This window comes from Cricetulus griseus, chromosome 2 (genome assembly GCF_003668045.3).
Source record: "Cricetulus griseus strain 17A/GY chromosome 2, alternate assembly CriGri-PICRH-1.0, whole genome shotgun sequence".
Lineage (NCBI taxonomy): Eukaryota > Metazoa > Chordata > Mammalia > Rodentia > Cricetidae > Cricetulus > Cricetulus griseus.
Genome location: NC_048595.1, coordinates 29,188,057 through 29,211,102, shown reverse-complemented (window position 1 = coordinate 29,211,102; position 23,046 = coordinate 29,188,057). Strand labels below are relative to the sequence as shown.

General features: G+C 44.9%; 1 protein-coding gene and 1 long non-coding RNA gene across 7 annotated transcripts in view; one reads left to right on the top strand and one right to left on the bottom strand.

Annotated features, from left to right (window-relative positions):
* Positions 1-23,046, top strand: part of Rhbdl2 (rhomboid like 2) — a 75,420-nt gene that overhangs the window by 37,407 nt on the left and 14,967 nt on the right. For 4 of the 6 annotated variants that reach the window (XM_027399213.2, XM_035439634.1, XM_035439633.1 and 1 more), the window contains 2 exons: positions 1,252-1,313; positions 3,720-4,221. In XM_027399213.2, coding sequence (XP_027255014.1) covers positions 1,252-1,313; positions 3,720-3,899 — 242 coding nt within the window. In that variant the 3' untranslated portion in view covers positions 3,900-4,221. Of the gene's footprint in view, positions 1-1,251; positions 1,314-2,057; positions 2,174-3,719; positions 4,222-23,046 lie in introns of those variants that run through there. The other 2 variants (XR_003481999.2, XM_027399214.2) reach the window with 2 other exon arrangements.
* LOC118238294 lies at positions 13,357-16,513 on the bottom strand. Its single transcript, XR_004768167.1, has 3 exons — positions 16,406-16,513; positions 15,124-15,263; positions 13,357-14,384 (listed from the first exon to the last, which is right to left on the bottom strand). It is a non-coding gene; the product is annotated as an uncharacterized LOC118238294 (long non-coding RNA).

Sequence of the window (23,046 nt, the reverse complement as noted above, 5' to 3'; positions counted from 1 at the left end):
TATCTAGGGTGCCAAGTGTTATGATTCTTGCCTATAATCCCAGCACTCTGGAGGTCAAGGCGGGAGGATTCTGGGCCCATTTAGGCTAGATAGTAAATTCAAGACTAGCCTGGGATATATAGTGAAACCCCATCTTGAGCAAAATAAAACAGAAGTTCCCAGATGATTCTGATATTGCTGATTTGAGGGACATTTCTGCCTCAGGGAATTCATGCTTGTTCTTCACTCTGTCTGGAATATTCTTGCTTTACACAACAGCATGACTTGTTCCATCCAGTGAAGGTTTTTTGAAGAGCTTCCCTGATCCTTCTATTAAAATATGACAGCCTGGCTGGGCGTTGGTGGTGCACGCCTTTAATCCCAGCACTCAGGAGGCAAAGGCAGGCAGTTCTCTGTGAGTTCGAGCCCAGCCTGGTCTCCAGAGCAAGTGCCAGGATAGGCTCCAAAGCTACACAGAGAAACCCTGTCTTGAAAAACAAAACAAAACAAAACAAAAAGACAGTCTAGCTGATGAAATGTTTGGCTCAGTGGGTAAAAGTACCTACTGCCAAGCCTGACATCCTGAGTTCAACTCCCAGGACCCATGTAGTGGGAGTAGGGAGCTGACTTCTGCAAGATGTCCTCTGACCTCCACACAAACACTGTGGCACATAGGCACACTCCCCCACATACACAGCCACACTTATACACTAAATTAATTAAAAATAATATTTTAAAGGACAGCCTATTCCTGACACTCCAAATTCTTCTAATCTGTATTTTCTCTGTAGCACTCAGTGTAACATGGCACACTGTTGCCTTTTGTTTGCTTGATTAGGTTTTTAAATAGAGTCTCTGTAGTGTTGGCTGGCCAGGAACTTGGTATGTAGACTAGGCTGGCCTTGAACTAACAGACATCTGCCTGCCTCTGCCTCCCAAGTGCTGGGATTATAGGCATCAGCCAATGTACCTGGCAATGCACAACCCCCCTCCATAGGTCAGGGCCATCTGGTCTGCTGTTTGCTCTATGTCTATTATGAGAATAGTGCTGTCAGGTGGGAGATACTCAATAACTACTTCTTTGATTAGTAAATCCATAACTAGGTTACTGATAATGTCCACTTCATTGGGCTGTTATGAGAACTGATGAATTAATGGAGAGATCTAAGAATAGCAGCTGGCATAGCAGCAGAGTAAAACAAGACACTGCTGAGGGGAAAAAACTGCCCGATGTGGAGATGCTATGCTTCATTGGGGTGTCTTCTCTTCTAGTTGCGTCAGATATGGGATTTGCTCTCTACAGAAGGTTCTTTGTCCCTGCAAATGGGTCTCCGGTGAGTTTACTTCCTATCTTTGTGCTTGAGTGTGTGTGTCAGTGCATGTATGCACATATATGTTCATGTCGTGTATGTGGAGGTCAGAGGACAACTTTCAGAGTTGGTTCTTGCCTTCCATCTTGTCTCTGCCTCCAGTCACACCATAGGAATTCTGGGATTACAGAGATGTGCTGCTATATCCAGCTCTTTCTCTTTTCTTTTCGTGTGTGGGGTGTGTGTGTGTGTGTGTGTGTGTGTGTGTGTGTGTGTGTGTGTGTGTCTCTTTTAGAAGAGACAGGGTTTCTTTGTGTAGCCCTGGCCATTCTGGAACTCGATCTGTGGACCAGGCTGACCTGGAGATCACCTGCCTCTGCCACCTGAGTGCTGGGACTAAAGGTGTGCCAGGCCCAGCTTTCTTATAATATTCACTGTTGTACCCAGCTTTCCCACATGGGTCCCAGGACTCAAACTTAGGTCATCAGGATTCTGAGGCAAGAACTTTTTTACCTGCTGAGACAAACCTCTCTCCAGTTTCAATTTCTTCCCTTTTTTTTTTTTTTAATAAATACTTATCTTCCCATCAAAAAGAGTCATCATGCCATCTCAGCACTCAGGAGACTGAGGCAGGAGGATCTGGTGTTCAAGGCTAATAACAACAAAATAAAACAGACAAATACACACAAAAAAGGGATATCAAATAGAGGTTACAACTCCAATTTAAAGCAATCAAATATCCATATTTTAACAATATTCCTAAGGTAGATCTGAGAAGATGCCTCAGTGGATAAAGAGTTTGATGTACACGTGGGAGGACTGGAGTTCGGACCCCCGGCACTCACGTAAATGCCATGGTGGCCAGCCTCTATTCCCCAGCCTTGGTAAGAGGAAACTGGGATCCCCAGGGCAAGCTGCCTAGCTAGAGAACCAGAATGGTGGAGCTCAGGGCTGAGGTCAGAGACTTTACCTCCCTGGGCATGGTAATGCATGCCTTTTATTCCAGCACCGGGAGGCCACGGCAGGAAGAACTTTGTGAGTTTGAGGGGCCTGGTCTACATAGTTAGTTCTGGGACCAAACAGAGAGTTCCTTTAAAAAAGAGAAACCTACTTCAGTATATAAAGTGGATGAACGGAGAGTTGATTGAGGGGGGCCGCTTGCATATGCATGTGTACCCGCAGATGAGTAAACACACTTGGGTACACATCTCAAATGCACATAGATTGTCTGTCACTTGGCTCATTGTCTCGCTTGCCATGCTGGTAGCCATTCAAAAACAGGCTTCCCCTGCCCACAGAGAATTCAAAGCAGACTGGAAAACTGGATGTGGTGGAGCATGGCAATAATCTCAGCATTTGTAAGGTAGAGGCAGGAGGGTCAGGAGTAAGATCATCCTCCACTGCATAGCTAGTTCAAGGCCAGCATGAGATATGTGGGGTTCTGTCAAAAAAAAAAAAAAAAAAGTGGAACGAATATTGTAATGGAATTTTGTGTCCAAGTACACTATAAAGAAAGCTGACATGAGTAATTTTCAGTGGTTAGCTTTGAATGTGGTAGTACATTTCTATTGTTATTTAATACTATTTAATTCTGCATCTCATCTCGAACAGTTTATGATAACAGAGATAACTCATGGCCACTCCCACCCTGGTTCTTGGCTGGCTTTCTATGTAGAGATATCCCAATTGCAAAGCTGATCAAGAGAAAAAAAAAAAAAGTAGGAGTTGTTTTGTCTTGTGTGCTGAGAGAGTGGATGAAAATGACATGTTTTGTTAGGGTTGGTGGTACACACCTATAATCCTAACACTCAGGAGACTGAGGCAGGAGAATTTCTTTGAGTTCCAGTCCAGCCAGGGTTATAGAGCAAGAACTTGCCTCAAAGACAAAGAAAAAGAAATTGGGCTGGTGAGCTGGTGAGCTAGCTCAGGGTATACTGCACTTCTTATGCAAGTCTGATGTTTGTTCAGCCCCTGAAGCTGTGGAAGGAGATTCTTGACTTCACAAAGATGTTCACTGTCCTCCACATGTACCCTATGGCATGTGTACCCCATGATAATACACATACACAATAATGATAATAAGCTACATAAACAAAAAAGAAAGAGGCTTTTTTTTTTTTTTTTTTGAGACAGGGTTTCTCTGTGTAGCCCTGGTTGTCCTGGAACTTGCTCTGTAGACCAGGCTGGCCTTGAACTCAGAGATCACTTGCCTCTGTGTCCTGAGTGCTGGGACTAAAGGCGTGTGCCATGACCAGCTTTATGTGCTTTACAGCATTACCTTGTCTTGGGGGAACAAAGGGTTTTGTGTCTCCTTAGTCGGGAGACCCAGACTTTAGGACTAGGACGATATTTGCACTTGAGTAGGAGATCCACAGCTGAAATACAGAATTAGCACTTCCCCCACCCATTTCTCCTCCCCTTTCTCCAAAGGTGTCCTTTGCGGCTCACATCGCAGGCGGATTTGCTGGGATGTCCATAGGTTACACTGTGTTCAGCTGCTTTGACAAGACATTGCTCAAAGATCCCAGGTTCTGGATTGCAATTGCTGCATATGCAGCTTGTCTGTTATTTGCGGTGTTTTTTAACATCTTCCTGTCCCCAGCAAACTGACAAGACTCTAATATAAGCCAGTTAATAAAAGTGCCACATGGGGAGGAATGGAAAACTTTGTAAAGAAACACAGACATTCCAGCATATGCTAAGAACCTTAGAAAGAAGATGGGACAGCACCCGGCTCATCACTTCTGAGAGGCGCTTCCGATAGGAAGGAAGAAGAAAAGACTGGAACCAAAGAGTGAGTCTCCCAAGCATAGAGTATTCATGTATTAGCCTCTGAAGGAGGACTCACATCCTGGGGGATGTAACTTGGAGCTTCTTTGAGAGACTCCAAGAGAACTGTACTATCCTGAGAATAAACACTTTTCATATCTGTGTTGGACTCTTGCTTCTTGTGACTCTGAGGCAGAATGCTCCTGTATCCCAGGATGGCCAAGAGCTGGCTGAATCCAAGAAGGACCTAGAACTCTGGTCTCTGCTTACATTACGGGTTGTGTGCTACCACCCAGGGCCTTTGAGCTGGCACTCCACCTGCTAAACTAAACAGCTGTGCTCTCTACTCAAAAGTGATTGTCAGGGCTGGAGAGATGGCTCAGTGGTTAAGGGCACTGGCTCCTCTTCCAGAGGTTCTGAGTTCAATTCCCAGCACCCACATGACAGCTAACAACGGTTTCCCACAGACTCTGAGGGAAGACTGTACCTGTTTGAGGGTACCAGAACTTAAACATGGATGAGGACCTAAAAGCTCATACTTTTTCCTACTGGTCTTACAGTGCCATGGTCCCTGGCTTCTTAAAGAGACCTGTAAAAATACAGAAACTAGCCGGGCGTTGGTGGTGCACGCCTTTAATCCTAGCACTCGGGAGGCAGAGGCAGGCAGATCTCTGTGAGTTCGAGCCCAGCCTGGTCTCCAGAGCGAGTGCCAGGATAGGCTCCAAAGCTACACAGAGAAACCCTGTCTCGAAAAAACCAAAACCAAACAAACAAAACAAACAAACAAACAAACAAAAAACAGCCTTCTGAAGAGGGTACAGGTGTTCGGCGGTAATACAGAAAAAAATGGGAAAAAAATCCTGGACTTCTAGTTTAAGTCCTAAGATCATCTAAGACCCCACAAAACCTGGAATTTACTTTCTGGTGAATGTGATATGTCCTTGGATTTCAAGTGGTTAGTGACTCTTCTAAGAGTGGGTAGGGTTTACATGGGGGGAGTGGTGTCAACCATCTGTACCTCCAGCAAAGGTACCCAAAGTGTATCTTTAAACTAAAAATTCCCATAACCTTCATGCCCCAAAACACTGTCGACATTTTGGTGTGTATCCTTGCAGATTAATTTCTACCTGGAGTTATCGGAAGGAGAAAAGGATTTTGAATGAGGGTTGGCTTCTCTACTGCACCGAATGTACTGGATCTGTCAACATCAAAGGGCAGTTTGAATTCTTGGCATTTCTTTGTTTTTTGAGACAGGGTCTCTCAACATAGGCCTGGCTGTCCTAGAACTCACTCTGCAGACTAGGCTGGCCCCAATCTCACAGAGATGCCCCTGCTTCTACATCCCATTAGGATTAAAGGCGTGTGCCACCATGACCCGATTGGCAGATTGAGTTCTTTGTAAGTGTGGTTGAGTTAGCCCTAACCCCAACCTTAACCAAGATACTTGCCTTAGGGCCTGACTTAAGGTTTCTTCAGGATTAGTTCAGAAAGCCCTTTATTCTCTGGATTGCTGCAGGAGAGTCGTGTGTGATGACCGTTGCTTCACATTAGATTGTTGCTAATTTTTGTATGACTCCTTAGGGGTGGTACACATTCGGTGCACATACAGACACCTAGGCACATACATATTACACACACACAAACACACACACAGGCCTGGAGAGATGACTCAGGGTCCTTGAGGTAGAACATCATTTTAGGAGACTGTCCATTATATCAGAAGCAGTGGGGTGGGTCTAAAAGAGAAAAAAATCGGCTTCTCTGTAAAACCTCGAGAGCACCAGCTAGGCATAGTGGCACTTGCCTTTTATCCCAGCACTGGTGGTGGTGGTGGTGGTGGTGTTGGGGAATGGGACAGGATACAGAGGCAGTTTCCTCTCTATGAGTTTGAGACTAGCCTGATCTACATAGGGAGTAGAGTTCCAGGCCAGCCAAGCTTACATAGAGAGACCCTGTCTCAAACAAAAACAAATAAACAAAATCCATAAAACCTAGAGAGGAGGGATAGATAGCTTAAAGTATAAGGGAGCCTTCTCGATGGGCGGTGGTGGCGCATGCCTTTAATCCCAGCACTCGGGAGGCAGAGGCAGGTGGATCTCTGAGTTCGAGACCAGCCTGGTCTACAAGAGCTAGTTCCAGGACAGCCTCCAAAGCCACAGAAACCCTGTCTCAAAAAACAAAACAAAACAACAAAAAAGAGCCTTCTTAGTGGGCAGCATGAGAGGCAGGTCAAGAGAGGACCTTCAGAAAATTCCCCAAAGAAAAATATGACTTTAAATCCTCTCAGTGGGTGGTGGGAAGTTCACCATCACTGACTTCATTTCACCCAGCCTGTGTGACATAGAGCATGGGGAAGTCAGGTACCACAGGGGCTGTTCACTCTAGCATGGCATGGCTTTTAAACTCTTTCCTAGAGAAGTGTAGGAGGCATGGCCTGATTTCATCACCCCTACCTAGGAGCTAGCTGCTTAGAGTGACCAGTATCTTAAAGGGACAGATCCATGATCTAATACCAACACGGCGGGCACATATTTCTTTGTATATCTTCCAGTGCTGTGTGCCTGCATTGTGTTGAGTTCTGGCAGGTATGTCCAACAGGATAGCTACAGACAAATAATGGTCTAACACACTTGTAGATGACAGTGTCAATTGCAATGTCAAAAGATTATATTTCCCCACCCTTTAACATCTGAGGTGACATATGCCAGTAGTCTAAAGTAAACACAACTGGGATATAAGAACCAAGGTTATGACACATTCATGTAGTGACAGGTAACTGGGCTGGCATAAACAACTCTATCCTGCTATTGGTTGGGAACAGTGTCTCATGATAAAGCCCAGGGTGGCCTCAAACTGTTCTGCTTCAGCCTCCCAAGTGCTGGGATTATAGGCAAGCATTACCAAGCCCTCTGTGACATTTGAGTCTGACAACCCCATACCCCCTTGTCTCTGAAAACTATTCACTAATCACTAAAGACATTGCTGATTAAAGGTTGGTTGGTTGGAGCTCTATTGTTTCTTCATGCTAGGATTAGATCTGTCCCATTTGGTCTGACTTGTTCTCACACTGAGGGAGAGGGGAGTGACACATGTCAAGTGGTTAGCACCGATTAACTTTTTATGGCTGTTTTAAAGTTTATATATTTGAGACAGTGGAACTTTTTCAGAAGGATTAGAAGGAGAGGAGGTATGGCCTTGTTGGAGAAAGTATGTCACTTGGAGTGGGCTTTGAGGTTTCAAAAGCTCATACCAGGCCCAGTCTCTGTCTCTCTCTCTCTTTCTGCCAGTTGCTGCCCGTGGATCAGGATGTAAAGCTCTCAGCTACTGAGCCAGTATTAGGCCTATCTGCTTCCCACCATGATAATCATGAACTCTGAAACAGTAAGCAAGTCCCCAATTGAAAGAAAATGGCCCCCAAAGGGAGTGACAATAGGACGTGTGGCTTTTTTGGAGTAGGTATGCCCTTATTGGAGGAAGTGTGTTGCTGTGGAGGCAGGCTTTGAGGTCACACATATGCTCAAGCTTCATTCAGCATGATATTCACACCACTTCCTTTGCCTACAAGATGTAGGACACTCAGCTCTCTCTCCAGAACCATGTCTGTCTGCATGCCACTGAAATACTTATCCTACCATGATGATAATGGGCTGAACCTAGTGATCAACCATAATGAAATGTTTTTCCTTCATAAGAGCTGCTGTGGGGGTGGTAGGGGAGGAGGGGAGGGAGAGGGAACTGGGATTGACATGTAAAACAATCTTGTTTCTAATTCAAATAAGAAAATGGAAAAAAAGAGAGCAGCTATGGTCCTGGTGTCTCTTTACAGCAATAGACAGGTTCTGGGCCAGCACTGGTGGTGCAGGCCTTTAAGCCCAGCACTTGGGAGGCAGAGGCAGGTGGATCTCTGTAAGGCCAGCATGGTCTACAGAGCAAATTCCAGGATAGATAGCTAGGGCTGTTGCACAGGAAAACCCTGTCTTGGAAAACTAAAACCAAAACAAAAGATACACACACACAGACACACACACAGGCACACACACACACACACACACATCTACAAGTTTTAATTATTGCATGTTTATCATATGTTACAAAAACAAGACTCATTTAGTAACCACACTGAAAACATGCTACTTTGCATGCATTAAACTGAATGTGACTTCAATCTGTAAGCTTTTGAATTATATATTAATTTCTGACACAGCTCTGCACAGTTTTTAGAGTCCCAGCCAAGTAGGGGACTAAATGTACTAGAATCAGTTTGAAACAGCCATTTACAAAGCAGCCATTTAAAGTGTTTTTATTTAAACAGATATTTAAGTGAGCCTCGACTTTTATTAAAATAATTTTTCAAAAAGTCTGACAAAACTACCAGTAAACTTTTTTAATGCCTTGGTTTAAATCTTTGTCAAGTAAAGACTCATCAAATTCCCCATCTAAGTTCAGAAAGCTCCAACAGGATCAGTTAAACTGAATATTTAAGTTTCAAGATGTCTGAAGACAGGCAGCTATTTATGGGTGGAGATGGCCTTGGATTTTCCCCAGGCCTCCAAAAGGCAATTACTGTACAAATCACATAACGTATTCCAGAAACAGCCACCTGCATCTACCTGCTACACACTTTAAGAGCAGAGCACTGGAGCAGCCACCTTTCTCTATGTGGGAAATGTTTCTTCTAGCAAAGGCCGCCAGCCCAATAAGAGCCCACCCATATTTCGTGGGTCTCCCTTATCTCCTGTGCTCCAAGATCATCGAGTGCTCTGATTATGAAGCCGAGTTCTCAGGGGAGTGTGTGTGTGTGTGTGTGAATAGGATGAGATGCAGGGAGAAGAGGTCATTTAGGGTGAGTGGGCTTACTGGCCTGCTTTGGGTCTCAGCCCACCTTTTCTGGAAAAAAAATTCTTTGCTGACCTAATTTCACTTTCGAGTCCCTCTGTGATTAATTACTTTGTTTCTAACATCTACATCTCCGTGATCCTCCATTGTTGATGAAATAATTTAATTGGTGGCTGGGAAAGAAACACCCAATTTTTAAATGCCAGTTGGGTACCATTCATTTATATTTTTAATCCTTGAAAGGCTGAATTACATTCAATTTAAAAGGCTTTTTAAGATTATTTTTCACTATATGTAAAAGGCTTTTTAAGATTATTTTTCACTATATGTAAGTGCCTTGTGCACCAGAATGCAGGTGCCCTCAGGCCACAGGACATCATCAGATCCCCTGGAGCTGGAGTCACAATTGCATGCGCCTGACAGAGTACTGGGAGCCAGACTCAGGTCCTCTGGAAGAGAAGCAAGTGCTTTTAAACTAAGCCATCTTTCCAGCCTCTACATATTTCAGTTTGTTGTATTTAATTTTGACTTTATTTAGCCCTGGGTGTCCTGGAACTCACTCTGTAGACCAGGCTGTACTCAAACTCAGAGATCCGCCTGACTCTGCCTCCCGAGTGCTGGGATTATGATGTGTGCCATCACTGCCTGGCCAGTTTATTGTCAAGATTTATGATGCTTTGCCTGCAGATATGTAAATACATTGTGTGCATGTCCAGGTCCCCTGGAGCTGGAGTTACAAATGATCATGAGCCACCATGTGAATGCTGGGGAATTGTCCTCTGCAAGTGTAGCTGGTACCCTTAACTGAACTTTCTCTCTAACCCCTCCATCCAATTTTAACCAAATGTATTCTAAGGGCAGAGACCAAAAGGTTGAAATATATTGTTTTTAGATGAAGTTTTTGGCTAAGTAACAAACTTTGTGTACTTTGCCAAGTGAAAACTTACAAAATTGCTTCACTCTTTACCTTGTAATCTCTACTAAGATCTTAAATCATCCCATTAAGATGAAAACTCACAACGTACAAGCACAGTGACCCTTTCAAACTGCTTAACAAGTCCATGTGCTGAAAATGTTATAAAAGTGGGCAGTTCAAAACTGGATCTGACAAGAAAACCTTTGCTTTTCTTTTACCAAGATGTCCCATTACTGAAGTTCTGCCTCTTGGCAATCTTAATTCCCAGAAACATTTCTTTAAAGTAGATTGAGGTGGAGAGGTAAGATGAGGCCACAAGCTGCTTCCAGGTTGGCCCATTGTTCCTCTCCAGGAAGAGTTTCCGTACAGTTCGCCTAATAAATGCAGTAACAAGAACACAGAGCACAACAGGAGGGAGAGGCCACAGCATCACAGTTTCAAACACACAACATAGTTTCACCACAGGCTGTTGTCAGTAAACACAACAGTTAATAAGATTCTCACCAAGTTGCATGGATCAGTTGGAGAGCCAACTACAGACATGTTTATTTACAAACATGGACATTGAATTATCAGAGACCTTCCAGCTAACGTTGCTGTAAACACTAGTTTGAGCTCGGTAATTTTTACTATGAACATACTTGTGAAATTATTGGTTAGACAGAAGACAGGCATTAGCGGGCGTGGAGACCACCTAGGATGGGCCCTCTCCTCAGCATCAGCTTAGGCTGCTACCGCCCATTTTCCTTGGTAGCAAGAAAAGAACTCTTTACTATTGTCCCTCCTCAAGATTCAAAATACCCTATGAAATGGAGGAGGGTGGAGGAATCAGGGCTTTATTGAATCCAGTGAGAAAGAGCCACTTCTTACTGGTCAAAAGAACACAGAGTACTACCTCTGGCTCCAGGTGGTGGCATGACATTCTACTCGGTCCTAAATGTGAAAACGTTACCTGTTATCGGCCCCTTCCTCCTTGCAGGTGCTTACAGGGCTGTCACTGTTGTTGGTCCATTTTTATGAATTCTAAATCAAGAGCAGTAGCTTGCCCTGCACTCAACCTTTCTCTCTTTTCATCAGATAAAGTGCACCACCCTCAGGCTAGTCTACTCTCAATGGAGACCCTCACCCAAGCAGCTTTTCACACTCTGTCTCTGAGCTTGCTTGCTTTTTTGGATCCTGTCTCAATAAGGAATCTGTCTTCCTCTCCTCCACCTCCTTCTTTCTGACAGCCAGCAAGATTTCCAGCACGCTTGCCCTGCTTTTCTTTCAAAACTGCAATAAAGTGGTCCTCAAGCTTCCTTCTGAGTTCATTTAGAACATTATTTATGAATGAGACCCATAAAGAACCAGTAACTCTTTCCTGATAACATAGTATCCAAATACCTAATTTTAAGACATTCTTTAAGCAAAATGTAGGGTCTGGCATGGTGACACATACTTTTAATCCCAGCACTCTAGAGGCAGGCAGATGTCAGCTGGGTCTACATAGTGGGTTCTAGGCTATGCAGGCAACTACAGAGTGAGACCATCTCAAAAACAAACAAAACCCTAAAAAAACACCAAAACCAAAAAAATTAAACAAATGTATTATCAATTAGCTGAATAGCAGGGTTATCTCATCTTAATGATGACAATATATAGCATTTCATTTGAATGAAGGCTCAGAATTCATGAAATGAATTCATCTTTGAAATTTACATTTTAAGTTTGCCTAGCAAAAAGCAGTTTGGAGATTCCCGAGTACTTAACAAAAGCACACACTAAACAATTTAATCATCTTTTAAGGCTGTAAGATATCTTTCTTGTAAGCCCTGTGAGATTTTTCTCAGCCCCAGCATGGCCCATGCACTATGCCAGAAACAAAGATGGACATGTCTTTCTACAAGGGTGGAATTTACTGACTAGCAAATAAAGTCCCAAGGTTTAGCAGTTTCCTTTACATTTTTTTTTCATTTTTTTTAAGTATGTGTACATGTGTAAGTATGTGGGAGTCAGGGCATGGGAGTGTGAGCACCCACAGAGCCCAGTGGTATCAAATTTGCTGGAGCTGGGGTTATAGACATTTGTGAGCCACCTGATAATGGGTGCTGGGACCTGAATCCAGGCCCTCCGCAAGAACAGTATACTCTTAACCATCTCTCCAGCCCTGGCTGAACAGTTTCTGTCATAATTGTCTACCTTGGTAGCCTGGCCAAGGTGAGTGAAGGTTCTTTTATTCCAATCTTAATTACTAGCATCAACTCTCATGTCACACAGCACAGAGCACATACACAGCAACTATACCTATACCTATATACGTTGATGGAGATTACAGGATGAGTCGTAGCACAGTTCATGGTTTCAAAAGTGGGCTGAGGGAGAGAGTCTGTGTTGATGAGATAATGAACCAAACTACTTCTGGGAGTCGGTTGCTGCTGGTACTGCTGAGTCGGGTTTGAGAGTGAGGCTTCAGAGTTCAGCCGAGAGGTGAAAGCAGGAAACCGGAAATGGCTGCTCAGGTACATTTGGGTGAACAGGTGGCAGGCAGTTGAGTAGGCTATGTCCCCACAGCAGGGGACAGAGCCAAGCTGAAACTCAAGGGGTACTCAGGGGATGATCAGGAGTCCTTGGTCCTTGGTGCACACCCCGGGCATCAGATGACAGGTTGAGGTGGGATCATACCATGTCAGTGTTAGGAGTCCATCAGTTTATGGAGCCCAGGTGAGGGAATACACACACCCTTTTCCTTATTTTGACGTATCCAGACCCAGACGTATCTTGGGTCTGGTTTTTCCTGATACAGTTTTAATACATCCATGTTGTAGGGTGAAAGGGGCCAAGGAAAAATCACCCTGCCCCTGACTAGACCCCAGGACCAGGGCTTGAAATTCCACCAATCCCCGAGATTGTCCCAGGATCAGACCACAAAAATCTACCAATCTCAAGCCCCCTCCCCAAGAAACCCTACATAAGCTCTGTACCCTGTTCAGTTTGCAGCTGCTTCTCACCCTAGAGGCAGCCACCACCTGGATTCCTCCTCCTGGATAAATCTCTTGAGTGAGGTTTGTTGTGCAGCTTTTACAGAAGAGGGCCCAGCTGTAACAGCTTCTGCTGGGGAAGAGTTCCCAAAGTGGAGCCTGGGGACTACCCCAGACCTCAGCAGAGCTGCAACAACTTGGATGGGGAAGCCTTTCCCCGGAGCAGAGCTGTAAGCTGCTGTCCTTACAGTGACTTTGTGATATTCCTTGCCCTCCGACTGCCAGGATACTTTTCCATCCAAGCTGCAATGCTTACACACGTGCCCCCACAGATTCAATTCTCTGGAACAGACTCACGCCATTACTCCCTTCCTAGTCCCAGGAGTAAATCCTTTGTCAGTCTGTGCAGCAGGGGTGGTAGATTTGCAGTTTCTATCCACCCAGGGGACTGCTGTCACCCTTTTCAAAGCCACTTGTAAAGGTCTGACTTCTAGGGCAACAAACAGCCAGAAGAAAAAAAAAAAAAAAAAAAAAAAGCACTGGCTGGGCGGTGGTGGCACATGCCTTTAATCCCAGCACTTGGGCTGGGAGACATAGGCAGGCAGATCTCAGTGAGTTCCAGGCCAGCCTGGTCTACAAAGTGGGAGAAACCCTGTCTCGAAAAATAAACAAACAACAAAAAGCCCAAGAAGTATTATAAAATACGGAGTAACTCTGAGTAGGGCATAGCAAGCTCAAAATTAACATATCCATTAATTAACCTTTATAGAGAGTCCCTGAAGGAAATCCAGTAAAATTGGGCCTTTGTTTGTTTGTTTCAAATTTGCTAAGTTCTTGCATCTTCGCTAACCACTTTTTTGAAGGAAGAGAGAAAAAAATATAACTCTGAGGATTAATATAGCCTAAAAAAATGTCTCTAAGAGATGCACACAAATGTGTGTATGTATCTATAAACAAGATCTTTTGATAAAGGCATGCCAAGTGGCTGGAGTTTGTTACTTGTTTTTAGGAAGGTCAGCCATACACTGATTGCACCAAGTAGCTTTAGATGCCATCGTAAAAACCATAGGATAGACTTCCTGTATTTTATGGTCATGTTACTCACACCCGTGATCTCCTTGATACCCCTGCCTCCCTATCTCATACGATTCTACAGAGCTGTACTGGCTCAGTAAAACCTAAGAAGCCTTCCCTATCATAGGCCAGATACTCAAATAGTCTAAGACCCACCGTACAAATGGCATAATAGTTCAAAAAATACTTCTACAAAACTGAAATAGCTCAGAAGAACCGGGAAAGACAAAGCCAATCACCAAGAAAAGTCACCAGGAATGGTTCCAAAGGACCCTAAAGTGTTCAAAAGAGCCCTAAACAAAATGGAAGGTGAAGTGTTAGGTACAGTGGCTGGGGAAGATACAGCTGGACCAAAATTTCTGAAGAGTTACAAACAAATTTTATCAGCTCCTTTGATTCACCAAAGAGGCAAAAAACCAGGATGCTGGCTGAAGTGAAATCCTAAGAAAACTCCTTGGAATAAAGTAATACTGGCTTTGCTGTGGGCAATCTTTCCATGTGGAGTCATCTTGCTGTGAACAGCTGCCACTCACAATGTTCTGGCTGGGTGACAGAAACACAGTTACCAGGATTATTAAAGACAAAAGCCACGTCCTGACATCTCTAACTAGCCACGTCTGATCATCCAATTCCCCAGGGAACTCTATCCCTTGTTTCTGGCCTTCTGCTTGTCACACACATTTCACCTACCCATGGGATGCTTGTGCCCCTCCATGTCCAGGTGGTATTCATGGATGCTGCTAAACCTAGCATCAACAATCATGGGGACCAAAAACTTGTATGGGCTTTAGCCTAAATCACAACCCTCTCCCCTATCCCTGCCCACACAGGGTAGATAAGAAGCTGGGGCTGTGCAAAGTTCATTGGTTCTCAGACCAGGGCAGCGGTGCAGTGTGGAGGCCAGAGGCCGGGGACACTTTGAGAATGAGTGGTGTAATAGGAGAGAAGAACTACTGACCCCTGAAAACTCTGATCTCCACGGGGAGGACTTGAGAGGGGGAAGCCCTGGTCCTGGGGAGAGTGAGAGGAGGAAATGGGTTTCCAAGCTTTGGGCTCTCACACTTGAAGACTGGGAGAGAGAGTTTTATGGTGAGCCCCAAAGAACTTGGGAGCCAAACCTTGAGCCTAAAACCCTTGGATCTCAGATTTCTAATAGTTGCCCCAGCCAACAGTAGGTTATAGGCTAGCTAGAATTGGGCTGAACCACCTTTACCAGCAACTGGGGAAACTAGGACATAGTCTCCTACTTGTAGGCTCTATAGGTAAGTGCCAGGGCCCTCACCTTGGTGACTTGCCTTCTTCCGAGTAGCTCTGCCAGATGCTTGGAGTCAGGGAGCAGGCTTGCAGAGTGTAGCAGAAGCTCTCTTCAAAAGTCATGGATGTTTTTCCCAAGAAAAAGTCTGAGGCAGTGACAATTGAAACCTATTTAAGAGTAAAGACCATGTCTTTGCTTAGCAAAAAACAAAAAAAAAAACAACCAAACAAAACAAAACAAAACAAAAAACCCAAGAAAGTCATTCAAATTTACAAGATACTAGGAAGATACAGAAGATACCTACAGAAGCTAAAAACCATATGTTGTTCATAAGATGCTAAAAGCCTTGTTTTCAGGGAAGATCTTGGACATGGTGGTGTGGAACCTTTACAGAGGGCGTGGTGAGAGACAACCAAGTTGAGAGCCACAAGTAGCATCAGATATACCAAACGAACTAGTGGCTTTGAAGGACACATTTTGGAGGCCATAAAGATCCAGCTGAAGTCCAGTTAGTGTGGGCAAGCAGAGTGATTCAAGTTTGGAGGCAAGAGAAGCATTACAGCCAGGAGAAGTGTGGGAATTACAGCCATCATTACAGCCATAGAGAGCAAACAGCTGAGTTAGCCAGATTCCTCCAGCATAAGACCTTTGAAAGACAAATGAGGGAATTGAGCCTGTTACCATGGAAGAAAGCAAACCAAGTTTGCTAAAGAGGAGGAAGGCCCTGGTCTCGGAGTTTTGAGCTAAAGAGCATCATGTAGAGTTCTATCCTGGCATCAACAGAAGGTTAACTATAGCCACTAGCTCAGGACTGTCACAGAGAGGAGGCCATAAAAAGCCTGGTAATGCCGGGTGTTGGTGGCGCACGCCTTTAATCCCAGAACTCGGGAGGCAGAGGCAGGCGGATCTCTGTGAGTTCGAGCCCAGCCTGGTCTCCAGAGCGAGTGCCAGGATAGGCTCCAAAGCTACACGGAGAAACCCTGTCTAGAAAAACCAAAAAAAAAAAAAAAAAAAAAAAAAAAAAAGCCTGGTAATGAAGGAGCAACCCAGTTATGGGAGAATACTAGTGCTCAAAAAGTGCATCTGTGAGCAGGGTGCTTCACAGAGGCTCATTGGGCAACTCCAGTAAGACACAAGGAAACAAGATGCAGACACGTCTCCTAAGCTCTGTGCACATCATGATGTTGGCTTAGGCCCTGAGCGCTGACAATATGAGAAGTTCCTAGATGAGAAGCTGGAGGTGTGGGGCGGTGAATGTCACACCAGCTTAGGAGAAAGAGGTGGGTTACCCAATAAGGTCAGAAAATACCTGTGTCAGGTAGCTCTGAAAATCTCCATGGAAACTAAGCATCAGGCAGTCAATGATGGGTAGGCACCCTTGTCTTCAAAGTAGTCATTTCATTCAAAGCTGGTGATGTTCAATCTCTGGGAAAGAATGGTATAGATTTAATGTAGTGAATTTGAGGTCCCCTTTGGCAAGCACTGTGACTCAAAGGCATGGCAGCAGTTGATACTAGAGAAGCGGAGAGAATTTCTCTCTCTTGTCCAGATCACTAGGGAAGCCTTGTCGTCCAGTCAGAGCTTCATCAGGATGGTGGGGGCACCTGGCACAAAGATCAGGGCAACTAAATGCCACCACCTGGGGCATCCGAGTCTCTGGGCTTCACTGCCTTCCTTCTTTCATCCAAAAAGATGCTTCGTCCACTCCAAACCATTTTGATTGTGTGCTGGAAGACTTCCTTGCTCCACAGCTTACCGAGCCCGGAAGTCCATTTAAAACCCTGTATCCCTGTTATGTGGTCTCTGCTCTGGTGCTTGACTCACGGTCCTCCTTGGAGCCACTATAGTATGGGTTTGGAGACCCCTGAAAGCTGGACATTCCTGGTAGTGCTTAAAGAACTCTTTGCTCTGATAGCTGGACTCTTGAACTCTGGGTATGCTCACGCCACCATGTGTGGTGATATATTACTTATGATTTATTAAAGCTTGCCTGAGGGTTCAGAATGCAAAGCTAGCCACAAGCCATAGAGGTCAGGCAGTGGTGGCAGACATCTTTAATCCCAGGACTCAGGAGATTGAGGCAGACAGATCTGTTAGTTCAAGGCCACACTGAACTACAAGAAATTGATCCAGTCTAAAAGAGAAACAGAGCTCGCACAAAGATGATCTCAGCACATGATCGAAAGATCCCATGCCTTTAATCCCAGCACTAGGAGGGTGGAGACAGGAGTGATATGGCTGGGCAGAGAGAGGTATAAAAGAAGCAAAGGGTCTCATGTGAAGATTTAGTCACCAGCCATGTTGAGGAGAGGCAGCAGCCTAGGACTGCATTCTGAGAGCATTGCACTCTGAGGATTCTTAGAGCTGGCCGGATCATCCTTTCAGTCTGAGGAAGAGGTAAGAGCTAGTGGCTGGCAGCTTTGCTTTTCTGATCTTTAGCTTGAACCCCAATTATCTATCTCTGGGTTTTTATTATTCATGTTACACTATGACTTGAAGAGACTACAAGGGGTTATGCAGGGATTCCAAAAGCAAGAGTTAGAGAGAAAGGAAAAACAGGGAAAGAGATGTATACCAGAATATTAATGAGGGAGCTACTTGGAATTTTACTGATGACCGAGCCAGAAATTGGATTCTTCAACAGAAAATGGAAGAGACCAAAGACACAAGCTACACAAAATTGATGGAAATGAATAGAGGAAAAAAATCATCTCTAATAATGACATAGAAATTATCAGACAGAAACTTCAGCACATAGCTATGAAAGAATTGGTCAAATTATTTTTTGAGTACAGAGCCTAAGGGGCCGAAGATGGATGTCCTAATATTGCATAGGAACTTTGGGTGACTGTCCAGACAGCCAGCTGTTTGTCATTTCTCACATGTTTTGGAACTAATTTGATAGCATTTCCTGTTTTCTCAGTTAATATTATATCCTTCTCAGGTCTCTGAGGGAGTTGAAGAATAGATAGTGATAGTTACAGTTTTCCTTGTTTACCAGACTCAGAAAAGAAACACACTAAAGAAATGCAAAGTATATAAGATTGAAAGACAAAAAGATAATTTAGAGAGTTGGTAATGCGAGTTAGAATAGAAAGAAAATTAGGTACAAGACTTTGGACTCACCAAGATAGGATAGATAATGAAGTATTTTCTCTGAACTTGTCAAATGCAAATGCACTAGACATTGTTGATATACTTATTGCCTGTATATACTTATTGTACTTATTGTATATTCTTTTTCTTATGTTAGTTGTAGCCTTCTTTTTGTATGATACAAAAAAGGGGGATTGTGATGATATATTATTTATGACTTATTAAAGCTTGCTTGGAGGGTTCAGAATGCAAAGCTAGCCAAAGCCATGGAGGTCAGGCAGTGGTAGCATATACTTTAAATCCCAGGACTGGGGAGACAGAATCTGTTAGTTCAAGACTATACGGAGTCCACGACAAAATTGATCCAGTCTAAAAGAGAGAGCTCACACAAAGCTGATCCTAGCACTTGGGATCCCAAGCCTTTAATCCCAGCATTAGGGAGGTGGAGAGAGGTATTAAAGGAAGAAGCAAAGGGTCTCATGTGAAGATTTAGTCTCCAGTCATGTTGAGGAGAGGCAGCAGCCTAGGACTGCAGTCTGAGGTTTGGTGGAGAGCATTGCACTTTGAGGATTCTTAGAGCTGGCCAGATCACCCTTTTCAGTCTGAGGAAGAGGTAAGAGCTAGTGGCTGGTGGCTTTGCCTTTCTGATCTTCAGCTTGAACCCCAATTATCTGTGTTTTTATTATTTGTGTTACAACCATGAAAAAGGGTGAGGGATCCAGGCTCCTCTGGAACATTCTTTATTTGCCTCAAGAGGGTTTTGAGGCTGTGATTGTGACTGGGGCAGCACTCTGTGAAAGCCTCCTGTCAAAGCCAAATACATCCTGTCTTGAAGACAATTCTGTGACTTTAGCTTTCATGTCTTTTCTGGCCAGCCCTCCTGAGACTAACTGTGTTCACTACATCCAACTGAGAATATTCCTTCAACGTCACATTGGCAAGTTTTCTTTCCCTTTTCCCAATGCAGGCAGTCATTGGCCTATGTATCCTGTCCCTTGAAGATACCTTATTCCTGAGGTTCAAACATTAGGTCTTTTAGAAAGTTCCATCCTCTAGTCACTGGTAGATGCCCTGGTCCTTAACTGTTGGCCTCAGCAACAGGAGATCCTGTAGATGGGAAGGACATTCATTTCAAATGTTTCATCTCAAGTGTCTTGAAGTCACCCTAAGGGGTCCTTTCGGGGAAAGGGGGCGGATGTCCTTCAGAAATCGTCCCACACATCTGGTTACTTCTAGCCATTGACCCAAAGTGCCAGGTCCTTTACAAAAGCACCATCAAAGGAGGTCTTTGAAGAGGAGGTCATTGTTGCAACGTAATCTTTTTGGATGAAACTCACTGTTGGCTTCAGCACTGGAAGGTCCTTATTAGCAGGGGGAAGCCTTTTGTGCAAGCCATTTCTCCAGCGGTTTCCTGAAGCTGTTGGCGCCACCCTCAGCCAACTGCAGAAGCTCATCTGGGGAAATCTGATCTTAAAAGGGGCATCTTTTAAAACGTTGCAACCTCAAGTCGCTAGAGGATGAACTGTTGGCTTAGAAATTGCATCTTGAGTCCCTTGCCCCAGTAGGAATTCTGCCTTGGAAGGATCCCCAGAGAGAAATGTAATCTTTGGTCCTCCCTCTCAGCAAGAGAAAGGGCCCTTCAGTCATTCCAGAGTCACCACTGTGGCTAATTATAAAGAATTGAAGTGAGCTTGATCCTCAGACTAGGGAGGAAGATGATTGTTGGATTCCAGTCTTTTAGGCTCTTAATCAAGCTGGCACCCTGTCCTTTCTGCCTCTTTTTTTCTCCTTCCCTCCCTGGCCTTCTTCGCTGTCCTGAGTCGGAGATGGATCATCCAGCAACTGCTGTGTGCGCGAGCAGAGTGAGGCCTCGGAGACCGCTAACGGTGGAACTTCCCAGGTGGAAGTGGGGGGGCTCTGTCGATGGAGATTCTGAACCCTGGGAGCTGTTCCCTAGTCGACTAGCGGCACACCGCCCCAGAGTTGGGTCTGCTGAGGCACTTTGAGGCTTTCAGCACCATGGGGCTTTGCTGAGTCTGGTTTGGCTGTCTTCTACCCACTCTGCCAGAATGCTTCTCCAACCAAATGGGGGCGCTGCAGAGGGCCGGTCCCCAGTGAAGACCCATCTGACTCCAGAACCGAGGGGCTACAGGATGGTGGCCAGTCCAATAGTAGCAGTGGCGCCCGTAGTAACTGGCTGCTCTTGCCCAGCCTTTCCCAATTTGCCCTAGGGGGTAGCCTCTTCCAAAGCTGCTTACCCTGGGCAGTGTCCCCTATCTGATGACATCCTTAGCTTTGGGATGGTGGAAGCTAGTGATCTCCTAATAATACATTTTAAGATTAAACAAACAAAACAAACATTTGAAGATTTCTTTAAGTTGTGAATATTTTGCCAGCATGTATGTATGTGCACCATATTCATTCATGCCTGGTGCTCTTGGGAGTCAGAAGAGGCTTTGGATGCCCAGGAACCAGACTTAGGGATGGTGGTGAGCCACCATGTGATGTGGATGCTGAGAACCAAACCCTAGTCCTCAACAGCAACCAGTGCTGATGCATCATTTCTCCAACAGCAGCTTTAAGATTCTGATCCCTCTGCAAGCATTCCAGGTCAGACACAGAGGTGGGCAATGAATGGCTTTCTAAGAGACTAAAAATAGCCCAACATAATTTGGCTCTGGTCTACATTTTAACACCACCTATAATCTTGAAGTTTTAGTCATTTGGCCTTATGAAATCTTCTAACACAGGTACAGCTTTCTCCCTCCCTTCCTCCTTCCGCCCCCTTTCTTTTTTCTTCTCCTTCCTCCTCCCCTTTCCTTCCTTCGTTTGTTTTTGGTTTTCGAGATAGGGTTTCTCGGTGGCTTTGGAGCCTGTCCTGGAACTAGCTCTTGTAGACCAGGCTGGTCTCGAACTCACAGAGATCCACCTGCCTCTGCCTCCCGAGTGCTGGGATTAAGGCGTGTGCCACCAATGCCCGGCTCACAAAAGTAAAGTATGCATTTACAGATACTCTCCTTATGTTACCAGTGTCCAACATCCTTTAATTATTAGGAGGCTGTGCTGGAGTGCAGTTAGAAAGTCTGAATATGATTTAACACAATTAGCAAGCACAAACAACAGGGTGTGGTGGTGCACGCCTTTAATCCCAGCACCTGGGAGGCAGAGGCAGGTGGATCTCAATGAATTAGAAGCCAGCCTGGTTTACATAGTGAGTCCCAGGACAGCCAGGGCTACATAAAGAGATGTTAATATTATTAACAGTTCAGATTCAGAGATCTTAAATTATGCCTCTTAGAAGGGTTGTATAACACAAAGTGCCAGTATCCATTAACACCATTACACTGAAGAACTATGTAGCCAGTCTGCACACTAACTTAGCATTTACTTTTGAAGCAAACCTTAGAATCTTTAGCTCACTTGATGTGCTGGCTAGTTTTATGTCAACTTGACATAAAGAGTCACTGGAGAGGAGGGAGCTTCAACTGAGAAAATACCTCTATTAGATCTGGCTGTAGGCAAGCCTGGAAGGCATTTTCTTAATTAGTGATTGATGGGAGGGGGAGTGGACAGTCCATTTTGGGTAGTGCCACCCTTGGGTTGTTAGGGCTTGGGTTCTATAACAGATTGAGCAAGTCATGGGGAGCAAACCATTAAACAGCCCCCCTACATGGCCTCTGCATCAGTTACTGTCTCCAGGTTCCTGTCCTGCTTAAGTTTGTAAGTCTCCTTTTTGTGGGGAAGATAGGAGAAGAGAACAGGAACAGATGCTATATAGACCAGTTGGACCTAAGGAAATTGTCTGATTGCAGCTCCAAGGGTGGGAGTGTGGTCAAGTGAAGAGGGCCAGGTGTACCGGGCTGGGGATACCTCCACTTCGAAGAGTACTAGACACTCAATGGTCACTTCCTCAGACCCAGGGAAACATTTACACTGACCAAAAGGGGAACTCACCCAATTGCCATTGTTGGATGGAATGCTGAGCAATGGGTGAGCTGAAAGGTGAGTCTGTTGCATATGGACTGGAGATAAGGGATAGGGTCCCAGTGTGGCTCAGATCACAAGGGGAGAGCACAGGCACCAAGAAAATTTATCCCAGGTTTTGGCACCAAATGTGAGTGGGAGTGCCTGTTTTCAGCGCTAAAATGTGTTACAGTTCTGGAGCTGCAAAGGTATCTTGACTTATAGGAAAACCAGGCTACCTAGCACAGCTCTGGAAGCTAGAGCTGCAACAGAACAGCTCAGCCCTGGAGAGAAAGGTGTCCTGACTTCTCAGGAAGCCGGGCCACCTAGGACAGCTCTGGAGGATCCTGGAGCCCTGTTGGACAGCTCAGTCCTGGAGAGAAAGGCATCTTGACTTATTGAGAAGCCAGGCTACCTGAACCTGGTCTCCCTGCAGATATACAGCAATCCTGTTCCTCGCCTAGAGAGGGCTGTTACCCTGAGCTCCACTCTGTTCCCTAATGGGAACGTCCTAGCAGAGTTAAAAGCTTCTTTCACCCTTCTTCAGCTACAGTCTGCTAAAGGGGAAGCCCCAGCAGAAATGTAGCAATCTCCTCTGACTCCAGCAAAAATTTTCTGCTATAGACTTGCTCAGTCCCCTAAGGGAACTCCCAGCAAGTTTCTTCTGTTCTTCTGAGCCTTGCTCAGTCCCCCTAAGGCAACATCTCAGCATGTTCTTCTATTCTGCCCCAGCAAATGAAGATCTTCACCCAAGACTCTTTTGAGAAAGAGATTATAGTCAGTCATGATTAACAAGAGACAAGAAAGGAAAACCATCTTCCTGGGACAGTTGATGCTGATCAGCTGGAGCTGAGAAATTAACAGTAACTAAGAGACTAGCATCATTGAGGT